At 38.9% G+C, this 19,134-nt stretch overlaps 1 protein-coding gene across 1 annotated transcript; it reads right to left on the reverse strand.

Annotated features, from left to right (window-relative positions):
- Positions 1-14,017: 14,017 nt before the first annotated feature.
- On the reverse strand, positions 14,018-16,905 carry LOC144716780 (protein ROLLING AND ERECT LEAF 2-like). Its single transcript, XM_078592025.1, has 4 exons — positions 16,076-16,905; positions 15,812-15,999; positions 15,259-15,482; positions 14,018-15,002 (listed from the first exon to the last, which is right to left on the reverse strand). The coding sequence occupies exons 1-4, from the start codon at positions 16,707-16,709 to the stop codon at positions 14,273-14,275; spliced, it is 1,776 nt and encodes a 591-aa protein (XP_078448151.1). The 5' UTR covers positions 16,710-16,905; the 3' UTR covers positions 14,018-14,272.
- Between the last annotated feature and the right edge of the window lie 2,229 nt (positions 16,906-19,134).

A 19,134-nucleotide genomic window follows, 5' to 3' on the forward strand; every position in this document is an offset into this window, starting at 1 on the left:
TTTTTTAGCGTGATTGAAATAGGTATTTTAAATTGTTCATCCATTGTGCATCCTTCTCTTGCAGATTAAAATGCCTCATTCTGGAAAAATAAATGGGAAAGCAGTTTAAAAAAGGTATTGTCTTCTTGAGAGGTCAGCATAAAAAATCCACAAACCTAAATCCAAATTTTACCATAATTCCCGTCCATTTGCCCCTCATTTCCAATATTTTCTCCCTCTACTTGCCCCTTTCTAGCTCTTTTGTCCTCTAGAATCAAAACACATGTCTCTCTATCTCAATCTTATGTATTAGCTCTACTTTCTAAAACTAAAATATCTTTAAAAAATCTCTGTTTACCTTTCCAACTAATTTCTCATCTTATTTTTCTCGATTCAAAATTTTGTCTACTTATATCGCAACTCTTAAGTTTTTCCAGACAAGGAAAAATTTTGTCTCATTTGGGTTCCTCTAGGGGATCTAGAACCAGCTTGAAGCTTCGTAATATGATTATCATTTTAGAATATTTCTAAGCTTGGAAATTTCATAAAGAAATTCACAAGTAAACTAAGCTATGTATGGTTTTTTCATGTTTTATAGAATTTATATTCTTACAGAAATATAATAAAAAATGATTCAGAATACTCTACATTTTTATACAGTTTTTTATTATTATTTAAACAGATAAGATATTTTTTATACAAAGGAATAAAAATTTGAAAGATAAACAGGTAAAAGATTTTGAAACAATTAAAACAATGACTACAAGAAATAGTGAATATAATTATCTATTTCTTTAATTTTAAATGCCAAAACATAGATATCACCTTTTTCTGTGATCGTCACAGCGGCAACTATGTGTGGCAGGAAATGCATATGCAGGTCTGTAATTGTGTGACCTAGAGCTTGGTAACCTTAACATGCTACAGAAAACTCTAGGGTAAAAGGATATGGTCGTGCAGTGAAATGCAGAAATTAATACCACGTGTGTGAATTTGGGATCCCATGAGATCCCTTGTGCTGTGTGCGGTGTTATTATGTGAAAGAAATTTGTGAAACACATCACAAAAAACTACACATTAAAAAAATATGATTTATTTTTAATTATGTTAAATTTAATATATATTATGTATATCCGATTTAAATATAACTTTTAATGGAAATTTATTTATTTTATAATCTTCATATAAATGAGTATTTATTGAATCAGATATTAACTTAAGCTTCATCTACTAACAGCTTTATGACAATACAGATATATTAATAAATTATTCACTAATAATTTTTATGTTTGAGTGATCAAGCAGAAATCAATTTTTCAAACGTGATTTATAGTTTTCAAAATACTTTTAACATTTTTATATTTACCACTTTATAGCTGTCAACGAATAATTTATATAAAGAAATAATAATTTAAGTAGCATATATTAGATGTCAGATATCAGGTAGTAATGAATACTAAATAAGTATTACTCAAAGATTTTTTTTTAGAACGCAGATATTGGGTAGACATGATTTTTCGATAATATATATACTGGTTTTAAAAAGACCTTTATAATTCTGGACATCCACGAAATAAATATCCAATAGAAGTGATAATATAATTATAGATTCGTTTAAAGTAGAAATTTGTAACTTACTTAAACGTGATTGTAGATGTAGATTCACTATGATATGTAAAATTAATGTAACTTAAACTACACCATGATTGTGATCACATAAAGCCTGTTTTATGTGTCATATGCTTTATGAATAGTGTAATGTGGTGTAAAGAAAGTAATTTCTGTATTTTAGGAAATTAGATGAAGCTTGAGTTATGGAAATGACAAGCACTTCTAGAAGTTTAGAAATATCTGAGAGATAAATTTGTAAATGCAGCTTTCTTGAAATAAAATAGAGGGTCTTTTCATGTCTCTTATCTATAATGAGATAAAATGCATAAAAATTACATCAGGTTTAACAAAACAAATATCAAACAATTCAACCATGGTGTTCTCACCGCTATCATTGTCCTTCTGCTTGGTATTAACATTCATATAATCTGTATCTGAAAACCTACAATTCAAAGTAATTATTGCATGGATGCTCCTTATTGTCAACCCCGAATGCTTGTAGTTGATGGCATGACCAAAATACATGAATATATATGAGGGCACATTTGTCATCAACACTAAAATGAATTCCATTGCAATCACTGCAAAGACAAGATGTGAGTGCTCACCTGCAATCTTCCACCAGTAAAATGGTAGTGTCTCCCTGATAGGATATCAGCTGATGTACACATAACTCAAGTTCCTAACCAATAATGGGCATCTGATCAGTTTCAGGCAACAAGATGTGAGTTTCTTCCTCGAAAAAGATTTCAGGCATCCAAGTCAGATGAAAACCTGTAGACGAAACTATCCCCACCATGCTTTGATGAATGTTGACATCCACAAAATTTCATCATGTACGCACAAAAAGATATGATCTTGTTCCAATAATTGTTTTTAATTAACCACAGCCTCATTGGGGGTTCAAGTAGTGCGTGAATGGAAAAGGCCTGGTTGGAATGGAAGGAAGAACCCATACCTCTTCATCCATGTCTTCATGCGATGACAAACTTTGTAGAGGGATATCTGCTGTTGTGTTGATATGACAACCCCAACCTGAAAGAGGGTTGCATCTCAATATTTTGGATCAGATTATCTAAATGTATTGTTATTGCTTTGAGGATGTTAGTGGCTTGATTTTCTGTTGGCACCTTTGGTTGGTAAGCCCCGTTGGTAGCCTACCAGAGGAGTTGATATATCCTTTACACATCGATTTACTTTTCCACTCCTCATAAAGCAAGACTGGTTTGTAGCACTTTTAATGCCATCATGTCAAGAGTATGCATCTTTATGATGCTACCAACCAGCAGAGTGTGAGGAAGCCCAAGCTGCTTGCAAAATACTGTGTAGCTGTCTTCTTTCTATATGAATCCATATCTTTTATTATTTATCTCCTTGAGCTGAAATATCATCTCCCCCAAGAAATGAACTGTAACTTTGAATTTTTCTTATGTTGATCTCTATTGTTGAACCTAAAAATATCATTCTCACATAAGTGATCCTGCTTTGAGTGGCTTATGGGTGACATGTATATTGTGTTGTTTTTCCATAGGTCATGTAAAACTGTGACGATTAATGCAGCAATATATACATAAGAATAATAATGAACCTTGAGACCCCATCATCAAATAACCATGTTATGTCTAACTTGTGATTTCTTTATTCCTCAAGCAAGACATGTTGATTTGAAATACATCAAATCTCCTACTTTATATTTCCTTTATTATGTTGTTCCAATCATATCCGAGGTGGTGGGAAGCCATGAACTGAATGTGAAATAATGATGAGCACCATATTTAATATGGCCAAGGTGAATTTTGTTCACAGCCTTCTTTCAATTATATTTAAGAGGGAACGCATCATAAAATCCCTAAGATTAAGTTTATTTATTGATGTCTTAAAGATTATGTGCGTAAGCCATGATAAGGAAACAACAGTTGACCTCAATACTTTCGACACACCGTTATTTTAAAAGAGGACTACAATGATTGACTGCTGGTATTTCAACAGAGGATGGACAATGGTCGGTAGTGCATCGACAATTCAACGGTCATATTGAGGGATATAAATACTCGTGTAATGCACTAAATTATTGAGGCTTTTCTTAGCAAAATCTGTCTCCCAAGGTGGCAGCTCCGGCCATCGCCCTGTCCATCCTCTGAATCTCATTTCTCTCTTTTGTTCTCTAACATTGCAGCCTCAATGGCATTTGAGTTACGATCGTGAGATGCCCCTCCATCTTCTTCTCTTTTCTTCTCAACATCTCTCTTCTTGAATACATGGCATCTCACTTTTCGTCCCAATGTACTAGTTGTATTAATGACTCCAATGGCTCCAATATGTTTATTATCCAACATAATTAAATACGTATATACACATTCATACTAATGAATGAAGGATCAATTAACCTGATTTATATGTGTAGTTTCCAATATGTGGGTTGGGAATCTACACGTCATGCTCTAGCACATTCAAACTAATATATTGCCAGTTATAGAAAGACAAAGCTACTCTCGTGCTAACATCAAATAAATAGAGATAATTCTTTGTGATTATGTCTTTTTAATTATTTATTATTAGTATCTATTATTTAAAATAAAAAATAGAAAATCATAATTAACCTATTTAAAACTGATTGATTGAGTTTATTTGTTCTTCAGACTAACCTTACTTGGTTTTATTGAATAAAGTTGACTATTCTTACTTTTTTAAACTCATATCAAAATTCTGGATTAAAGTAAAGAAAATACTAAATTTTGAATGCAAATGGGCGATAATAAGAAGCCTAAGCCCTGACATGAATTAAAATAGGAGGTCCAATATTCATTGAGGAGAAAAGTCCCAACTTCGCTTGCTTCAAGGAATATATAAAAGTGAGGCATTATTTGAAGAACTAACTCATAAACTCAAATTTCATTTTTGAGATTTGATATTTAGATGTTGCTATCATATTTGAGCATAAAATAAAACTTGGAGCAAGGCTGTATTTTAATACGTAACGGCCTCCTAATTCCTTGGAATCAGATCTAAGGGCTAATAACAGTTGGCCTCCTCAATTTAAATTTCTCTGCCTCAGTGTTTATAGTCCATCATTGGATTCTATCCCCATATATTATTATCTCTCGTCTTTATTAAGAATGTCTCATTTACATTAATGCAATCCCAATCTGTTTATTTGTAGAAGAAGATAAAAGAACACCTAGTTTATCCCAACTGGAGTTTACATAATGTTTCATTTGGTCTTTATCATTCTTATATTAGTTTTGAAGTAGTTTATTTTTTGTTTTGATTTCAATCAACTCACATAAAATCATAAAAATATACACAACATAAGAAATTACAAACTCTAAAAAATATTTTTAACTGAAAATTTATTTTTCAATACCTGCTCTCTATCGATTGAACCATTACTCTATACTTTGTAACAAAGTGATTATAAATTCTTCCATTAATGAGAACCTGAAAATCACATTTTAGGTTTATCACCTGAAAATTCAGCTTTAGAGGACTTTTGGATCATCAACTTTCAGGGTATAAAGTTGAAACTATTGTGACGATTGATTCAATTCAATATTCTTTCTCCTGAGTATCACCACTACCACGAATATCTATCATTAACTTATTTTAAATTTGCCTTTTCCTTCTGAATCTACATTTTTGACACTACCACATAACCATCTATAGAATATGAAAAAATACTTAAAGCTAACTAAATATTAGTGGCATAAAGCTGTGACACATTAGTACATTTATTTTCAATGCCTTTTACATTTTTAGCCTCATTACACATCCTTACAAATGTTTTTTATGCATATTTGATGTATTTCTTGAATATATTCTGGATAGGTGCTACTGATCAGCTAGACTAACCTCTTTTGAGTTAGATTTTAGATAGGTATATCCTATACTAAGGCAACGGTGAAGTAAATTTTATGATGTGTATCAAAGATTATAGCTACATAACAAAGAAAAAGGTAACTCAGTCAGAGAACCTAACTCAGGCACCCCTCTTAGGTTATTCCTTAGCCACTGCCAATTAATATGGCCCTTTTAATTGTATCTTCTTAGATTACTTGAAAGATTCTTCCTTTTCTCTATCGAAATTTCCTTCTTAGCCATGTCTATGCATTTTCTTGGCCTTCAAAATCAAATATTTTAAAAAACTAGCTGACTTCTACAATGTCTGCTCATTGAATTTATGGTCTCGGTTTACTCATAAGTTTTAGCAAAGACCTAAATCTTAGCTTAATTTTGGTGCATTCTAGTCCGTTCATGTTTGGTACTGATCCGGTCTGGGTCTGGTCTCAGTCTGTTCAGATTGACTAGTAAATTTCAATGTCAATTTAGAAAAGTCATGTTAATGGTTACGTTGAATATCAACATAAATATCTTTAAAAATGCTGGAAACGAATGCTCCTTCCCCTCCCTTCCCTTCTTTCCCCCCTATCCCTATATCTCCCTCTATTGTTCTTTCTCCCTCTCAGGATCTTTTCAAAATATTTTGTTCAACTTAAATTAATCAAATTATTACATTTGGTGATCTATGATGTACTAAAACAAACCCAGACTAATTCATAAAGCCCCTCAAATAAGTCCAAGACTAAAGTTTTAATCTTAAAAATCTTTATCACTTATATTCTGACTAAAAATAATAATGATAGAAAATTTTCAAATTATAAAATTTATCTAGAATCTATTTTCTCCACAGATATGATATCATTAAATTGTATAAAATTATCGAATCTAGAAAAAAAACTATCAGTGTAATATGAGGTTTACTTATTTTATGATAAAAAATATGCACATAGAATCATTTCACTTAAATACACATAGAAAATCCATTATAACAATGTAATTATTGGTGTGTTATAGATTACCTAATGATTAAACCCTCGCATAACATTAGAACTGTGCTATAAATTCATACATATTTTTGGATATCTAAATCGGGAAACTATCATGTATTCAACTGAATGATTTGAATTTTACTAAACTTTATATCATTATCACTTTTATGTTTTAAGGTTATTTAAAACTAAAAATTTCTATTTGTGAGATAAGTTAAATTAATTATGAATATTTTCTACTTCTAAATGTAAATAAATTTACAAGAATTAAAGATGAGTATTATTAATGGGTTGAATCATTCAATGGGATCTGGGACACAAACCATTGGGCTATTGGTATAAAAGTATCCATTTATATTTGGGCTTCAAAGAGAAGTTATACACCTGTGAAATATGCTCTGGATCCATGTACCAACCCCTCTAACTTCTCGCAGAGGATCTTGAATTGCAAATCATGGGGCCCTCAACCAATCAGAAGAAATAGTGTGAAAAGAATTGGGGAATGGCAGAAGGTTCATTTAATAAGTAATGTAATTTTAAAATATTATCTCCCGGTCTTTATTTATATCATTCTAAATGTGCTCTAATAGTGGCTAGCCAACTTGACAAGGTTTTCCAAGATTCTTGTTGTATGTAGGTTTTTTGAAGCGTTCATCTATTTCTTGTAGAGACAAATACCTAGACATGGTGAAATTTAAAGCCCCGAGTAGGTGAAGACACAATCATCAGCATTTTAAGAACTTATACCAGTATCTTTTCCATCCTCCCCATCCATTTTCTTCACTTCTCCTCTCATTATCCTCACATTCTCTTTCCTGCACCTTTCTACCACTTTCTCTCTATAGAATATGATATTTTCTCTCCCTGTTTTTTATCATTAGTTTCTCTTTGTCTGAACCAAAAGTTCTATCTCTCATTTCTCTCTATAAAATTTGATGAAAAACTCTTTGATTTGCACCTCCAAAACCCATCTCTATCATTGCCTACTACCCCTTGGCTCATTGAATGTGTGTGTCCACCACCTGCAGCCACACACCTGCTGCAACATTTCAGGTGCAAACATACCATCTAAGAAATTAGTCAAAAGTATAATATTTCTGACTGTTAGCAATTGATCATGCACCTTCCACAAGTCTCTACTAACCACTGTTGACAATTCACACAGAGGTAATAATTATTTCTTTTATATTATAAAAATATAAAATAAACTCCTATGAATATATATAAATATTATTTAAACTGATCAATTTCATGAATATCACAAATCTCTCATGAAAATCTTTAAAAATATTACAATAACATAAAATTATTTTCTACATTTGTAAATTATCTAATTGAAAATTTGCATTTAGAGTTTTTAATAATTTTCTAAAAAACATATAGAATATGTTTTTCTATAGTTATTCCTTTTCTCCTTGAACATAGTTCTACAAAATTATCTATAATTTATAAATTCAAAAAATGGAATTATAAATTTCTCAATTCAAAACTTATTTCTACTTTTCAGGGCCTAAAATTTGTCATTAAATTAAATCCATGACTTTATGTGAATTTTCCTTTTGTCATGTAACTAGCATAGAGTAATTAAGTGTAAATGTTTCAAAAGTATTTTTAGTTGTCTAAATTAAAACATTAACATTAAGCCCTAAAAACTGAACTTATGGCCAAGTCTATATTATCATATATTGAACCCAAAATTTGTATCACTTTCACACCCATTACTTCTCTTTAAGATGAACCTGATCTCTCACCTCGTGCAACAAACCAAACCCCTCATTTTCACTTAATCATTTATCTTCTATGACTCGGACAAAAGGACTTTCCGATTTCTACTTTTAGTTGGAAATTGATATCCCTAGCATGTTGAGTGTATGAAATAAACAGATGCATCCCCAATACAAGTAAGGTCATCTATTGGTTCAACAGCATTTGTCTTACATCAGTTCTATGTTCAGAAATGCAATCCACCTCTTCCTCCTACACTCTTAAATATAACTAGTACATGTTTTGTGAGACAGTTTAAAATATACTGATGAAAATTTTGTTAAGCACCATATAAGTTACTTTATATTGAGACCCAGGCTTTTATTATTTGAGAATTTTAATCTGATGGTGGCACACATGACCATGCCCCATCATCCGATGCGACACCACTGTTGCAGGACGCGGCACTAAAGGTCTACTCTTCCCTCTTTGCTGATCCTCATTACTTTATCTAGTGTTTTGTTCTGTGTTTTTCAACAGCTGTCAGACTTAGTAGAATAGTTTACTCGAATATTTGATTTGGAGCTTTGTTTTCACCTCAGTGGTTGTAAGACAGTCCTCCTGCCCTCATTTGAAGAAAGGTGCTGCACCATTATCATTTTCTCCATATTTAGATGTTCAAAAATCAACCATGTTGATTTGTGGTATGTTTTATCCATCCTTAGTTGACCTTTAGTATACCCTACCCACATTAATCCGAGCCATCCTGCATCATCTAATCATTAAACACCACTATTTGTGTGCTCTCAACCTTTGTTACGAGTTAGATTTTTATGATTCATCAATTAGATGTGACAACACCTTTATTTGTGCCACATGAAATAAAATGCTCTAAATGTAAAATTATGTTATATTTATTCATAAATATTGTCTTTAAAACTCTCTTAAACAATAGTTCTAATGACCTATGACTCATCTTCAATTTCTTAAATTTGTGGATTCCATAATGCATCATCCTCTTTTCTGCAGAGTCCACACTACTGAAACTATCTTTATGAATGGATTTCCATAATTTATTAGATGGCTTGATTTGTCATTTTTCATTCAGATTCTCTTTTTTAGGAATTTATTTAATTCCATCTCGTTTGTCTATTTTATTTAACATACAACTATGCAAGATTGCTTCCAATCTTTGCCATATGTCAATTGCAAAACTAGACCACCTACTCTCTCTAACTGGGGTCAAGCTCTTCAGTATGTCACTATCACCAGGTGTCAAGCGGTCAAATCTAGAGCTAAGAACAATACTCGGATCAAACTCATGTCGTCCTCAACACTTATGCACAAACACTAAGCAACCTTTGCTTGTGCAGCAGAAGTCTGTTTGAACATCTTTAGATTTCTTGGAGGTTAAGGAGAGAGGGAAGGACTAGGCCCTTAGTATCAAATGGGACATTGTATTATAATAAAAGATATTACAACATAGGCATAGTCATTACATGGGGGAAGACCCAGATAATTCCCAAGTAATGAGACGAGATGTAACATGTGCGTGGGTAATGGCACTCCCGCACCTTGAGGCGTGTGGCCCCACGCATGTGCCTATTGGCACCACCACAACAAGCGTGCCCCCCCGCCTGGGCGTCGCACACCCTGGGTCATGGTCCTTGGCGCACCCGTCAGTCCGAGAAGCCTTGATGCTCCACACACCATCAGCACCCATACTGAAACCTCCACACTTGGTCTGCATTGACGCTGCCTGCTTAACTTGCGTGGCACGCACACGTGGTGCTTAGCACCGATGTAGTCACCGCATGCAGTGCCTGCGCCTCTGCTGTGCAGCCTTCGCAACCCGAGCGAGCGCAGCGTAAAACGTTCATGCATGCATCCTCGGCAGCCCGCGTGCGCGGCTTGCCCTGATCCGATGCACTTATGTGCCAAAAAACACAAGCACCTAACGAGCATTAGCTTTACCGATCAGGGCTGGGTGTCACAATGCAAGATGCGTGCAGTCTACACGCTTATCGACTCAATCTCCAATTCTGAGTCCAGGTATATAGGCATGTCCTCAACAGTCAGCACATAGTCTCTGAGCAGGAATTCTTCCTATTTTGGGGCCGTATACTGGGCCGTACATCTCATATGTGGAAATTTGACATTGCCAATCTATTCCTAACCCCACCAATGATAACCTGTTTATAGTAAAATATTCATTAAAATGGTTTTTCTATTCTCAATTTACTTAATTTAAAATTTAGTAGAAGTCATAATTAAAAATGGATCTTAATGTATGAAAACATAAAATATTTTATGACTTGGTTTCTCATGTGACTATGTTTAATCTTTTAAGATGTTCAGCCTCTAGATATGCCTACATGACTTTCAAAGCCTCTTATCTTCTCAAAATTCTCTAAAACTATACTACTAAAAATTGGAGTGGATTTCCTCACCATTCAATCTCACTGGAAAACAGAACTTGGGAAGCCTATCAGAAGAGAGGGGAGGGCGCTCAAGAATGACTCTCATGGTACCGAAAGTAGGTTGCCTTGTTCTATTTATAATCTCAATGAAACTTTCATAAAAGCCTTGCGGCTAGATAATATCCACTAATGTGTGATAATTAAGGCCAATGTATGTGTCTACATACTAAATATGATTTCCCAAAAACAATCATTGGCCAACATCATTGAGTAATAATATCAATATAAATATAAATTAATCAATGATCTAATCAATAGGTTGAGTTGCTAGCCCGTGGAATACCAAGCTACACCTCATATTCTTGAAGATACAAAGTAGTATGTAAATTTTTGCATGTAACATTTAATTCCATTGTTTTCATCTATGTATAATGTTTCATCGACATGAAACTCCCAAATGACTAAAGCGATGGTAACCCGTAACCTTAACCAATCATTCTGCTTAATACTAATACAAAGTAAAAATCATTGTACATCACATTCTCTAATATTTTAAATATATTGTTAAAGGACATAACAACATTATCTTCCTTCATAAAAATTAATTTGGGTTAGTTAAAATTTTCCATTTTTTGCAGAAAACTGATATTTAATCAAAGTTCAAGAATTTTGAAATGATTTGGTTAACAAAGAAATTTCACGGTCGAACTACCAAACTAAAATACACTAAGAAGGCAAGTCCTAAGTTTTTTTACTAGCACTTCGGTGCTCTTATAAACCTAACTCACTAAAATTCCATCCAATAAAACGGAAGAGTTATAAATCTCCAAAATAATACATAGGAATACTGCTAAATTCATGAGTTAGATGTCTGAAATTTTATTTAATACATTGACTTTAAGGTATATTTATCATTTCATCACAGACCTTTCAGACCCTTATTGCACTTTACAAAATGTCTGTGATGCAATGATAAATGTACCTTAATTATGTTTCATATTAAATTGAGATCGAACAATTGATCTTTTTAGAAGAATTCAATGATATCTCAATTTTAAGGTTCACATCCACAACGCAGAATTGAATCAACATGGTTGATAGTTAGGTATAAAACCATCCACATTTTCATTCACAACAATTCAATGAACTCTTTTTCCAAAGGAGTGACCACTCTCCATAAAGGGTGATCGATTCAACTATCTTTAATGTATGAGTAGGAGTGAATATTAATTATCAAACACAATCATAATAGGAAGATCTGGCAGATAAAAATCCAAATTAAGTTCTGGAGCTTATCATAAGAAGAACTATGATACAAACAAGGCCAACAATTCCATCTATTCTGTGTGATGTAGTTATTAGATAAATATATGAGTCAAGGGGAAATTCACCCTGGGACATTCTCACATCTAATGACCTCTTCAAACTCTAGTCATTTGTTTCATGTAATGAAGGAAGAGAATGAACAGACGGATCACTACAAAGTTTAGAAATATGAATCTACCCTAATTAATGAAACCAATTTATTGAAAGTAGTCTAGGAGGCTAAGTGTGATCCTAATCTAATAATCAAGTTATACCATGCCAGGCATTCTGTGAAAGGGCTCACCTGGAGGGAAGGCATTAACTATCATGAGACCATCTTTATTGCCTCTTTGAAAGCCTTATTTAGTTTTTTCATGGCATTTTATCTCTTGATTGTTAGATTAGGATCCGGCTTAGTAACTAGATTATACTTGTAACAGTATCAGATGGATGTGGGAATGACTTTCAGCAATGTTGAGTTGATGAAGTACACATCAATTAACCTTAAGGTTTTGAGGTCGATGAGAAAGAGCATACGGTTAGCAAGCTAAATATAAATATGGGCTAAAACAGGTTTTAAACAATGAAAGTTTACATTTTGTAAAGTTATTATCCCTTTTGATTTGAAAATTGGGAGTATCTAGAATCTACTAGTGTTTATGCCAAAGACATATTGCTTGCTACTTCAAGTGTAAGTTTTGCAGAAGATTCCAAATATTTCCTACATAGACATTTTGATATAAAGGATATAGGTGAAGCCCAACTCGTTGTAATCCAACAATATATATTACTAGGAATTCTAAGATATATTATGATAAAGTGACATGTGCACTAATGATCCCTAAATTGTGATTTTAATGTTGACTTGAGCTTGTTAACCTATCACAATGTAAGGGAAATTATCATATTTTATAGATTCACAATTTAGGTTTAGGTTTAATCATGTTAAGAATGTATTATGGTTTGTTGCCAATAAATAAAAAAGTTGTTGTGCACCTGGTTGTCCAGGTTTGAGACATGACTATTAGAAGCAATCCAAGGTGCTAGGTGACTGTTTTATGCAGCCATGGTGCCTTCAGACAGGCTTCAGATTAATCAATATTTTCATACCCTAACCCAGCTCGAGTATGTCTTAGTGTTACGCAGTCAAATCCATAACTTGGAACAATGCTCGGATTGAACGCATGCCGGCCTGAATGCTTGGACAGAAACACTGAGCAGCCTTGGCTTGTGTAGCAGAAGTCTCTTGGAACATCTTTAGATTGTTTGGAGGTTAAAGACAGAAGGTAGGGAACACTATTATATGGGGGAAGACTAGGGATGATACCAAAATTACAAGATGAGGAACAATGCACGCCTTGGTAGAGGTGTTCTTGCGCCTAGAGGCCTTCTGCCTTGCGTGCGCACCTGTCAGCACTACCGCTATAGGCATGCCTCTAGGAGGAGCGCCGCGCGCCTGTGGGTCATGGGCTAGACGCATCCGCCAGTCCGTCCCAGCCTTCATGCTCCATGTCCCACCAACACCCCTGATGACACCTCCATGCTTGGTCCACATTGGCGCCGCCATGCTCAATGCCCCGAGCCTTGGTGTTGCGTGCCGCAGCACAACCCGTAGAGGCACAACGTGCCCCGCAGCCATCTTGGTGCTCTCTATGCCACTGCCTTAGTCTCCAAGCGAGATATCTCCCACCCCACACCCGGAACACGTAGCATGCACGGTGTACGCGCAGCTCATAGCACTCAAGTTTTCACGCCTGCGTAGTTCCAGTGTGCATCGCATGCGCCTCTGCAGCTCAGCCTGCATGGCCCAAGCACATCACAGCGCACAATGCACATGCGCGTTTGTCCTCAACAGCCAGCACGTGCAGCACCTATGGCTTACCTGCGGCCTGCCCTGATCTGCCGCACTTGCACGCCGACAATCACGAACACCTAGTGAGCATTGGCTTTAAAGATCAGTGTCATGTGTCACCACCCATGATGTGTGTGATGTTTATGCTTAAGAACTCGATCCCCTATTGTGTGTCCAAGTACACTTACATGTCCTCACAATTAGCACCCAGGTCTCTGTGCAGGAATGCCACCTACTTTGGGGCCTTACAGTTAGCCACGGATCACTTTCTGAAGCACTTATTAGGAATCTGACCAAGACCACCCATGGGTCATGTCACATGGGACAAATAAAGGTGGCTTACCATAGAAGGTTCAACATTCCACTAATCCAAATATGTCAGATTGAATGAAGGCAGAAAGAGTGAGAAAAAGAAAAATTGCTAGACCAGCCCGGGGGGGCCTGCAATTTACAAGTATGGCGACTGGGCAAAACACAAGCTCATTATTCCTCGCTTCCAAGACCAACCCGTCTCTTCCAAAACCAGACTGAGCTAGCCAGCGAGCTAAGTACTGATCAAACGAAAGCTCACTCGTCTACGCACGTCCCCGGCTGCTCTCTCCCGCTGCTCCCTCTTCCTCGCTGCGCGCGCAAAGGTCCTCATAAATTTTCACCCAGCTTTGTGCGAACCTTTCCATGGCGTCGAAGACCCGTTTAAGCTCCCCCTTGAGGCCCTCTCCGGCGCCGTTTCCTTCTCGACGGATAACCATCTGCCCGTAGACGGCCCCTCCGCTTCCGTCCGATGCCAAAACGAGCTTCCTGTTCAGCGCATCGACGGCTTTCTGAACTGCAAGCTCATCCTTTTCCACGTCCTGGTTGCCCGTCGTTCTCTGCAGGTCAGCGAGCCGGTCTCGTTCCCAGAGCTGGAGAACGCTGCCCGCCAAGGCCTGAATCGCGGCGACCACTTCTCGGTCGGAGAGGGCGGCCATGGCCTGAGCCCACTGGTTGCAGATGAAGAACGGGGGGGGAGCGCCCAGCCGTCCCGGGGAGAACGGGGCGAGTCCGTCATCCGTCATCTCGGGGTCGTAGAGGAGGTATTTCGAAAGCCAATCGTTGAGAGCCCTGGCGAAGCTCTTCTGGGCGTGGAACCACGAACAGAGGGCGTCGATCCAACGGAGAATCGACAGCTCGAGCTGTTTCAAGGCCAGCGTTCGAGCTTCGCTGGGCTTCTCCTCCGAGGCGATCTTGTCCAAGCTCTTTGACTCGATAATGGCGCGGTGCTGGTTCCGGTGGCACTCCTCCATGACCCTCCACATCTTCACCAACCTACCACGGGGATAAACACACGTATCTATCATTCGCTCATTCGTTTTAATTCTGATGGAGATGACGATGGTGAGATGAAGATTCGTATCGTTCTCTCATCACGTTATCGTTCTCATCATCCATCTAGGGCTAGGATGATGTTCTCTCGTCTCTTTCTCGGATGATGAAGACGATGATGAACTCGACATCGCCCTCGTCATTCGTTTGTCGTTTCGTCCTCGACCCTTGTAGATACTGGGAGGAAAGGCGATCGTACCCATGGATGAGTTGGAGGAGCTGTGGCCAGAGCTCGTCGTCTCGTAGCTTGCCGATCCGGCTTGAAATGGATTCGACGGCCTGGATCGCAACCTTGATCTTCGTCGCCAGCTTCCTGACCGTGAGCTCGGCGGGTCCGACTTTGCGAGACTCGGCGCCGTCCTCTTCCAAGCGCTTTAGCCGCCGGCCTTTCTGTTCGTATCGTACCCGCAGCTTCTCCTCTGCCTGATCAAGAATTAGAGAAGGGTCAAGAGGACGGAAGAATAGTATGATGAAGACAGAGAGGAATAAAACAAAAGGGTAGATCAGCTCACCACCACCATCGTCATTGTTATCAACATAATTAATTAGACGAAGAATAACAAAGAGAGACCGATCAGGAAAAGGGAACGGCAAGACCATCATCATCTGAAGAAGTAGAAGATGATGATGATGATGACGACGACGATGATGAGAGAGAGAAGGTTCAAGAAATAAGGATTAGATTATCATCGTTTTCAAAAGAAGATTATCGTCATCATAATCATTAAAATCAGAGGAAGGAAGTTTCGTACTATGACTTCGTCGTAGAGCTTCTTCTCCCAGATGAAGAGCTTTCGCAAGGTCGATGCGAGGCTCGCGGACGGTAAGACCATCCCCTCAGCTTGAGGAGAAGTCGTTTCTCCACTCACAAACCCGGAAACCGAGTGATCCAGCGAAAGCGGTAGAACAATGGCGCTCCTCTCCCTCCGCCGATCAACCACTGCAGACCGGAAACACCGACCAAGTCAGCGCAATCATCTAATACAACTTACGTTTCCTCCTCTCATATACTTCACCTTCGTCCTCTCCCGGTCTTCGCGGCCACTTGCCCACCTCCAGCAACTTAGATATCTCCTCACAAGACTCAGAAGCTCTGTCAAAGAGCCGTTTGATTTCCTCCGCAGCCTCCGAGACCGAGCGCGACTCAGGAACCGGGTCACGGACCGGCAGCTCGCCTTCCTCCTTATCTTCCTCGACTCGACTTTCTTCGACAGCTTCCACTTTCACTGCCTTCTCCTCCTCTTCCAGTTCAGGCACGCCCTCTTCATCCCTCAATTGGCCGTCGCCGTCTCCAGTAGAATAAGCGAAGGAGACGAACGGGTTCAGGAAATCCCAGGCGGAGGACTCGCGCGGCTCGGGCTCGAACGCCGGGCCAGATAGATCGTCGTCGAACTCGGAGGAGTCCGACTGGGAGGGGCTGAAACGGATGTGAGAGCTTTCTGGGGAGGGTGCTAATGGCGGGGGAGGGTCGTCCTTGTTGTGGAGAAGACGGTGGAGTTGGTCGCCGACGTTGCGTAGAGAGAGGAGATAGGCGCCGTGGGCTTCGGAGAGGGCGTGGCGCAAGAGAAGGGCCTCGCCAAGGCTTCGGCGGCGGCCCCGGCAGAGGGCCACGGCTTGGAGATCCTCGAGCTTGGACTCTGTGCAGCCCATGGCCCAATCAGCCTCAGACCCTGCCCATGGTTCGATTCTGCCGACTCAAGTAGATGACGTTTTTCATGGACTGCTCTCCCCCACCCCCCATCTCCTCTCTCTCTCTCTCTCTCTCTCTCTCTCTCTCTCTCTCTCTCTCTCTCTCTCTCTCTCTCTCTCTCTCTCTCTCTCTCTCTCTCTCTCTCTCTCTCTCTCTCTCCCTCTCTCTCTCTCTCTCTCTCTCTCTCTCTCTCTCTCTCTCTCTCTCTCTCTCTCTCTCTCTCTCTCCCTCTCACTCTCTCACTCTCTCTCTCTCCCTCTCCCTCTCCCTATCTCTCTCTCTCTCCCTCTCACTCTCTCTCTCCCTCTCACTCTCACTCTCTCCGCCTTCTTTCTATCTCTCTATTTGTCTCTCTCAATCACTCGCTCCCTCCGCCCTCTCCGTCTCTCTATATTTGTCTCCCTCAATCACTACCTTTCTCCCGTCTCTCTCTATCTATCTACTATCCCTTTCTCTACTTCTATCTCTCTCTCCATCTCTATCACTCTCTTCCCCCTCTCTATCTATCTATCTACTATCTCTTTCTCTACTTCAGTCTCTCTCTCCATCAATAACACTCTCTTCCCCCCGTCTATCTATATATCTATCTATCTCCGTCACTATCACTCTCTTCCCCCCTTCTATCTATATATCTATCTCTCTCCGTCACTATCACCCTCTCTCGCCCTCTCTCTCTATTTATCTATCTATCTCTCGATCACTCTCTCTCTCCCTCTCACTCTCTATTTCTATATCTCTGTATTTTATATATATATCTATATATATATATCTACCTATCTCTCTCTTTATCTCTCTATCTATCTTTCTCCCTGTAGCTCTATCTATCTCTCGCTCTCTCTTCATTACTGTCTGCCCAGTGCCCGTCAGCTTCTCCCATAAAGATAGAGAGACGGAGAAGTGGTATAAAGTGAGTGAGAGAGAGAGAGAGAGAGAGAGAGAGAGAGAGAGAGAGAGAGAGAGAATGAGGGTGAGGGAGAGAGTGAAAGTGAGTGGAAGAATCGGCGGATGGAAGACGACGGCAAGTAGAGTCAAGTTTTGGGCATGCATCTGAAATAATTAAAGAAATAAGATAAGGTTGTCCAAACTTGACGTCCACCTAGATTCCAAAACAGTCGTAGACTATTGCCTCGCTTTCACCGCGGATATTTTATTTTTATTTAAACTCTAATGTTGCCGACAGGTCAACAAAGGCTGAACGCCACGTAGGACTTCAATATATAACCCGGGGGCGGTAAAAGGAAGAGGAAAGCTGACGCATGGCGTGGGTGCTTCTAATACGTGGCAAGAGCTGCGGCAGACACGTGGCTGTCGGCGTTGTCACGTGACAGGCGCATAAAGGCGTCAGGAATCTCCAGTTGCCACGTCAGCATTACCATGGGGATCGATAGAACCGCACGTGCCGCTTTTCCTTGTGGGCCAGAGGCGGCGACTTTACAGTTTACAGCATTCCCATCTTTCTCTCTCTCTCTGTCGCTCTGTGCCTCTCTCTCTGTCCCTCTCTCTCTCTGTTCCTCTCTGTCCCTCTCTCTCTCTGTCCCTCCCTCTCTGTCACCCTCTCTCTCTCTGTCCTTCTCTCGCTCTCTGTCCCTCTCTCTCTCTCTGTCCTTCTCTCGCTCTCTGTCCCTCTCTCTCTCTGTGTCCCTCTCTCTCTCTCTGTCCCTCTCCTCTCGCTCTCTGTCCATCTCCTCTCGCTCTCTGTCCCTCTCTCTGTGTCCCTCTCCCTCTGTTCCTCTCTCTCTGTTCCTCTCTGTCTCTCTCTTTGTCACTTTTCCTCTCTTTGTCTTTGTCTCTGTTTCTCTTTGCTCCCTCAGTCTCTCTCTACCCCATACCCTCAATTCGACTTATTGGAACAGTTTGAATCTATTTGAGAATATTAATGATCTACTTTGATTTGCCTACCTTTTTGGAACAAAATTCTAGATTTATCTCAACATAAGAGGGAAACGATTGGGTAATTTTGATTGAAATTTGATCAGATCGAATGATTTGTCCAAAATCCTATCGATTCAGTTAACCTGCCAATGTCTAGGGATGGAGGGCAGATGGCGAATGATAATGTGTTCAATCGTACTTTCACCCCATCTCCATTTCATCTAGACCATCATATGCGTATTCATCATGGTAACCATTCAGTCATCATGCTCACTCAGTCATTCTCCATAGGCTTGTCGGACAAATGATGAACCCTCATCCATTCTGCCCAAAAACACTATTCATCATTTACCGGAGTAGTGAACAGAGGACTGCATGAATTCTTTTCAGTCATCTAAGATGGATGAATGATGAAGGAAATGATGGAGAAAATGATGTGGATGACTTATGGCAAAAATGTTGGAACGAATGATATGGATTACTGATGACTTTCAGGATGCCAGAAATGTGAAG

Source organism: Wolffia australiana, chromosome 2 (genome assembly GCF_029677425.1).
Source record: "Wolffia australiana isolate 7733 chromosome 2, ASM2967742v1".
Taxonomy (NCBI): Eukaryota; Viridiplantae; Streptophyta; class Magnoliopsida; order Alismatales; family Araceae; genus Wolffia; species Wolffia australiana.

What these genes read in the sequence shown, in the direction of transcription:
- LOC144716780 (XM_078592025.1), bottom strand. Translation starts at nt 16,709, where the DNA reads ATGGGCTGCACAGAGTCCAAGCTCGAGGATCTCCAAGCCGTGGCCCTC. An exon ending in AGCTCTACGACGAAGTCATA is followed by an intron (nt 15,483 to 15,811) that starts GTACGAAACTTC and finishes ATTCTTGATCAG; the next exon opens with GCAGAGGAGAAGCTGCGGGT. An exon ending in CTCCTCCAACTCATCCATGG is followed by an intron (nt 15,003 to 15,258) that starts GTACGATCGCCT and finishes TCCCCGTGGTAG; the next exon opens with GTTGGTGAAGATGTGGAGGG.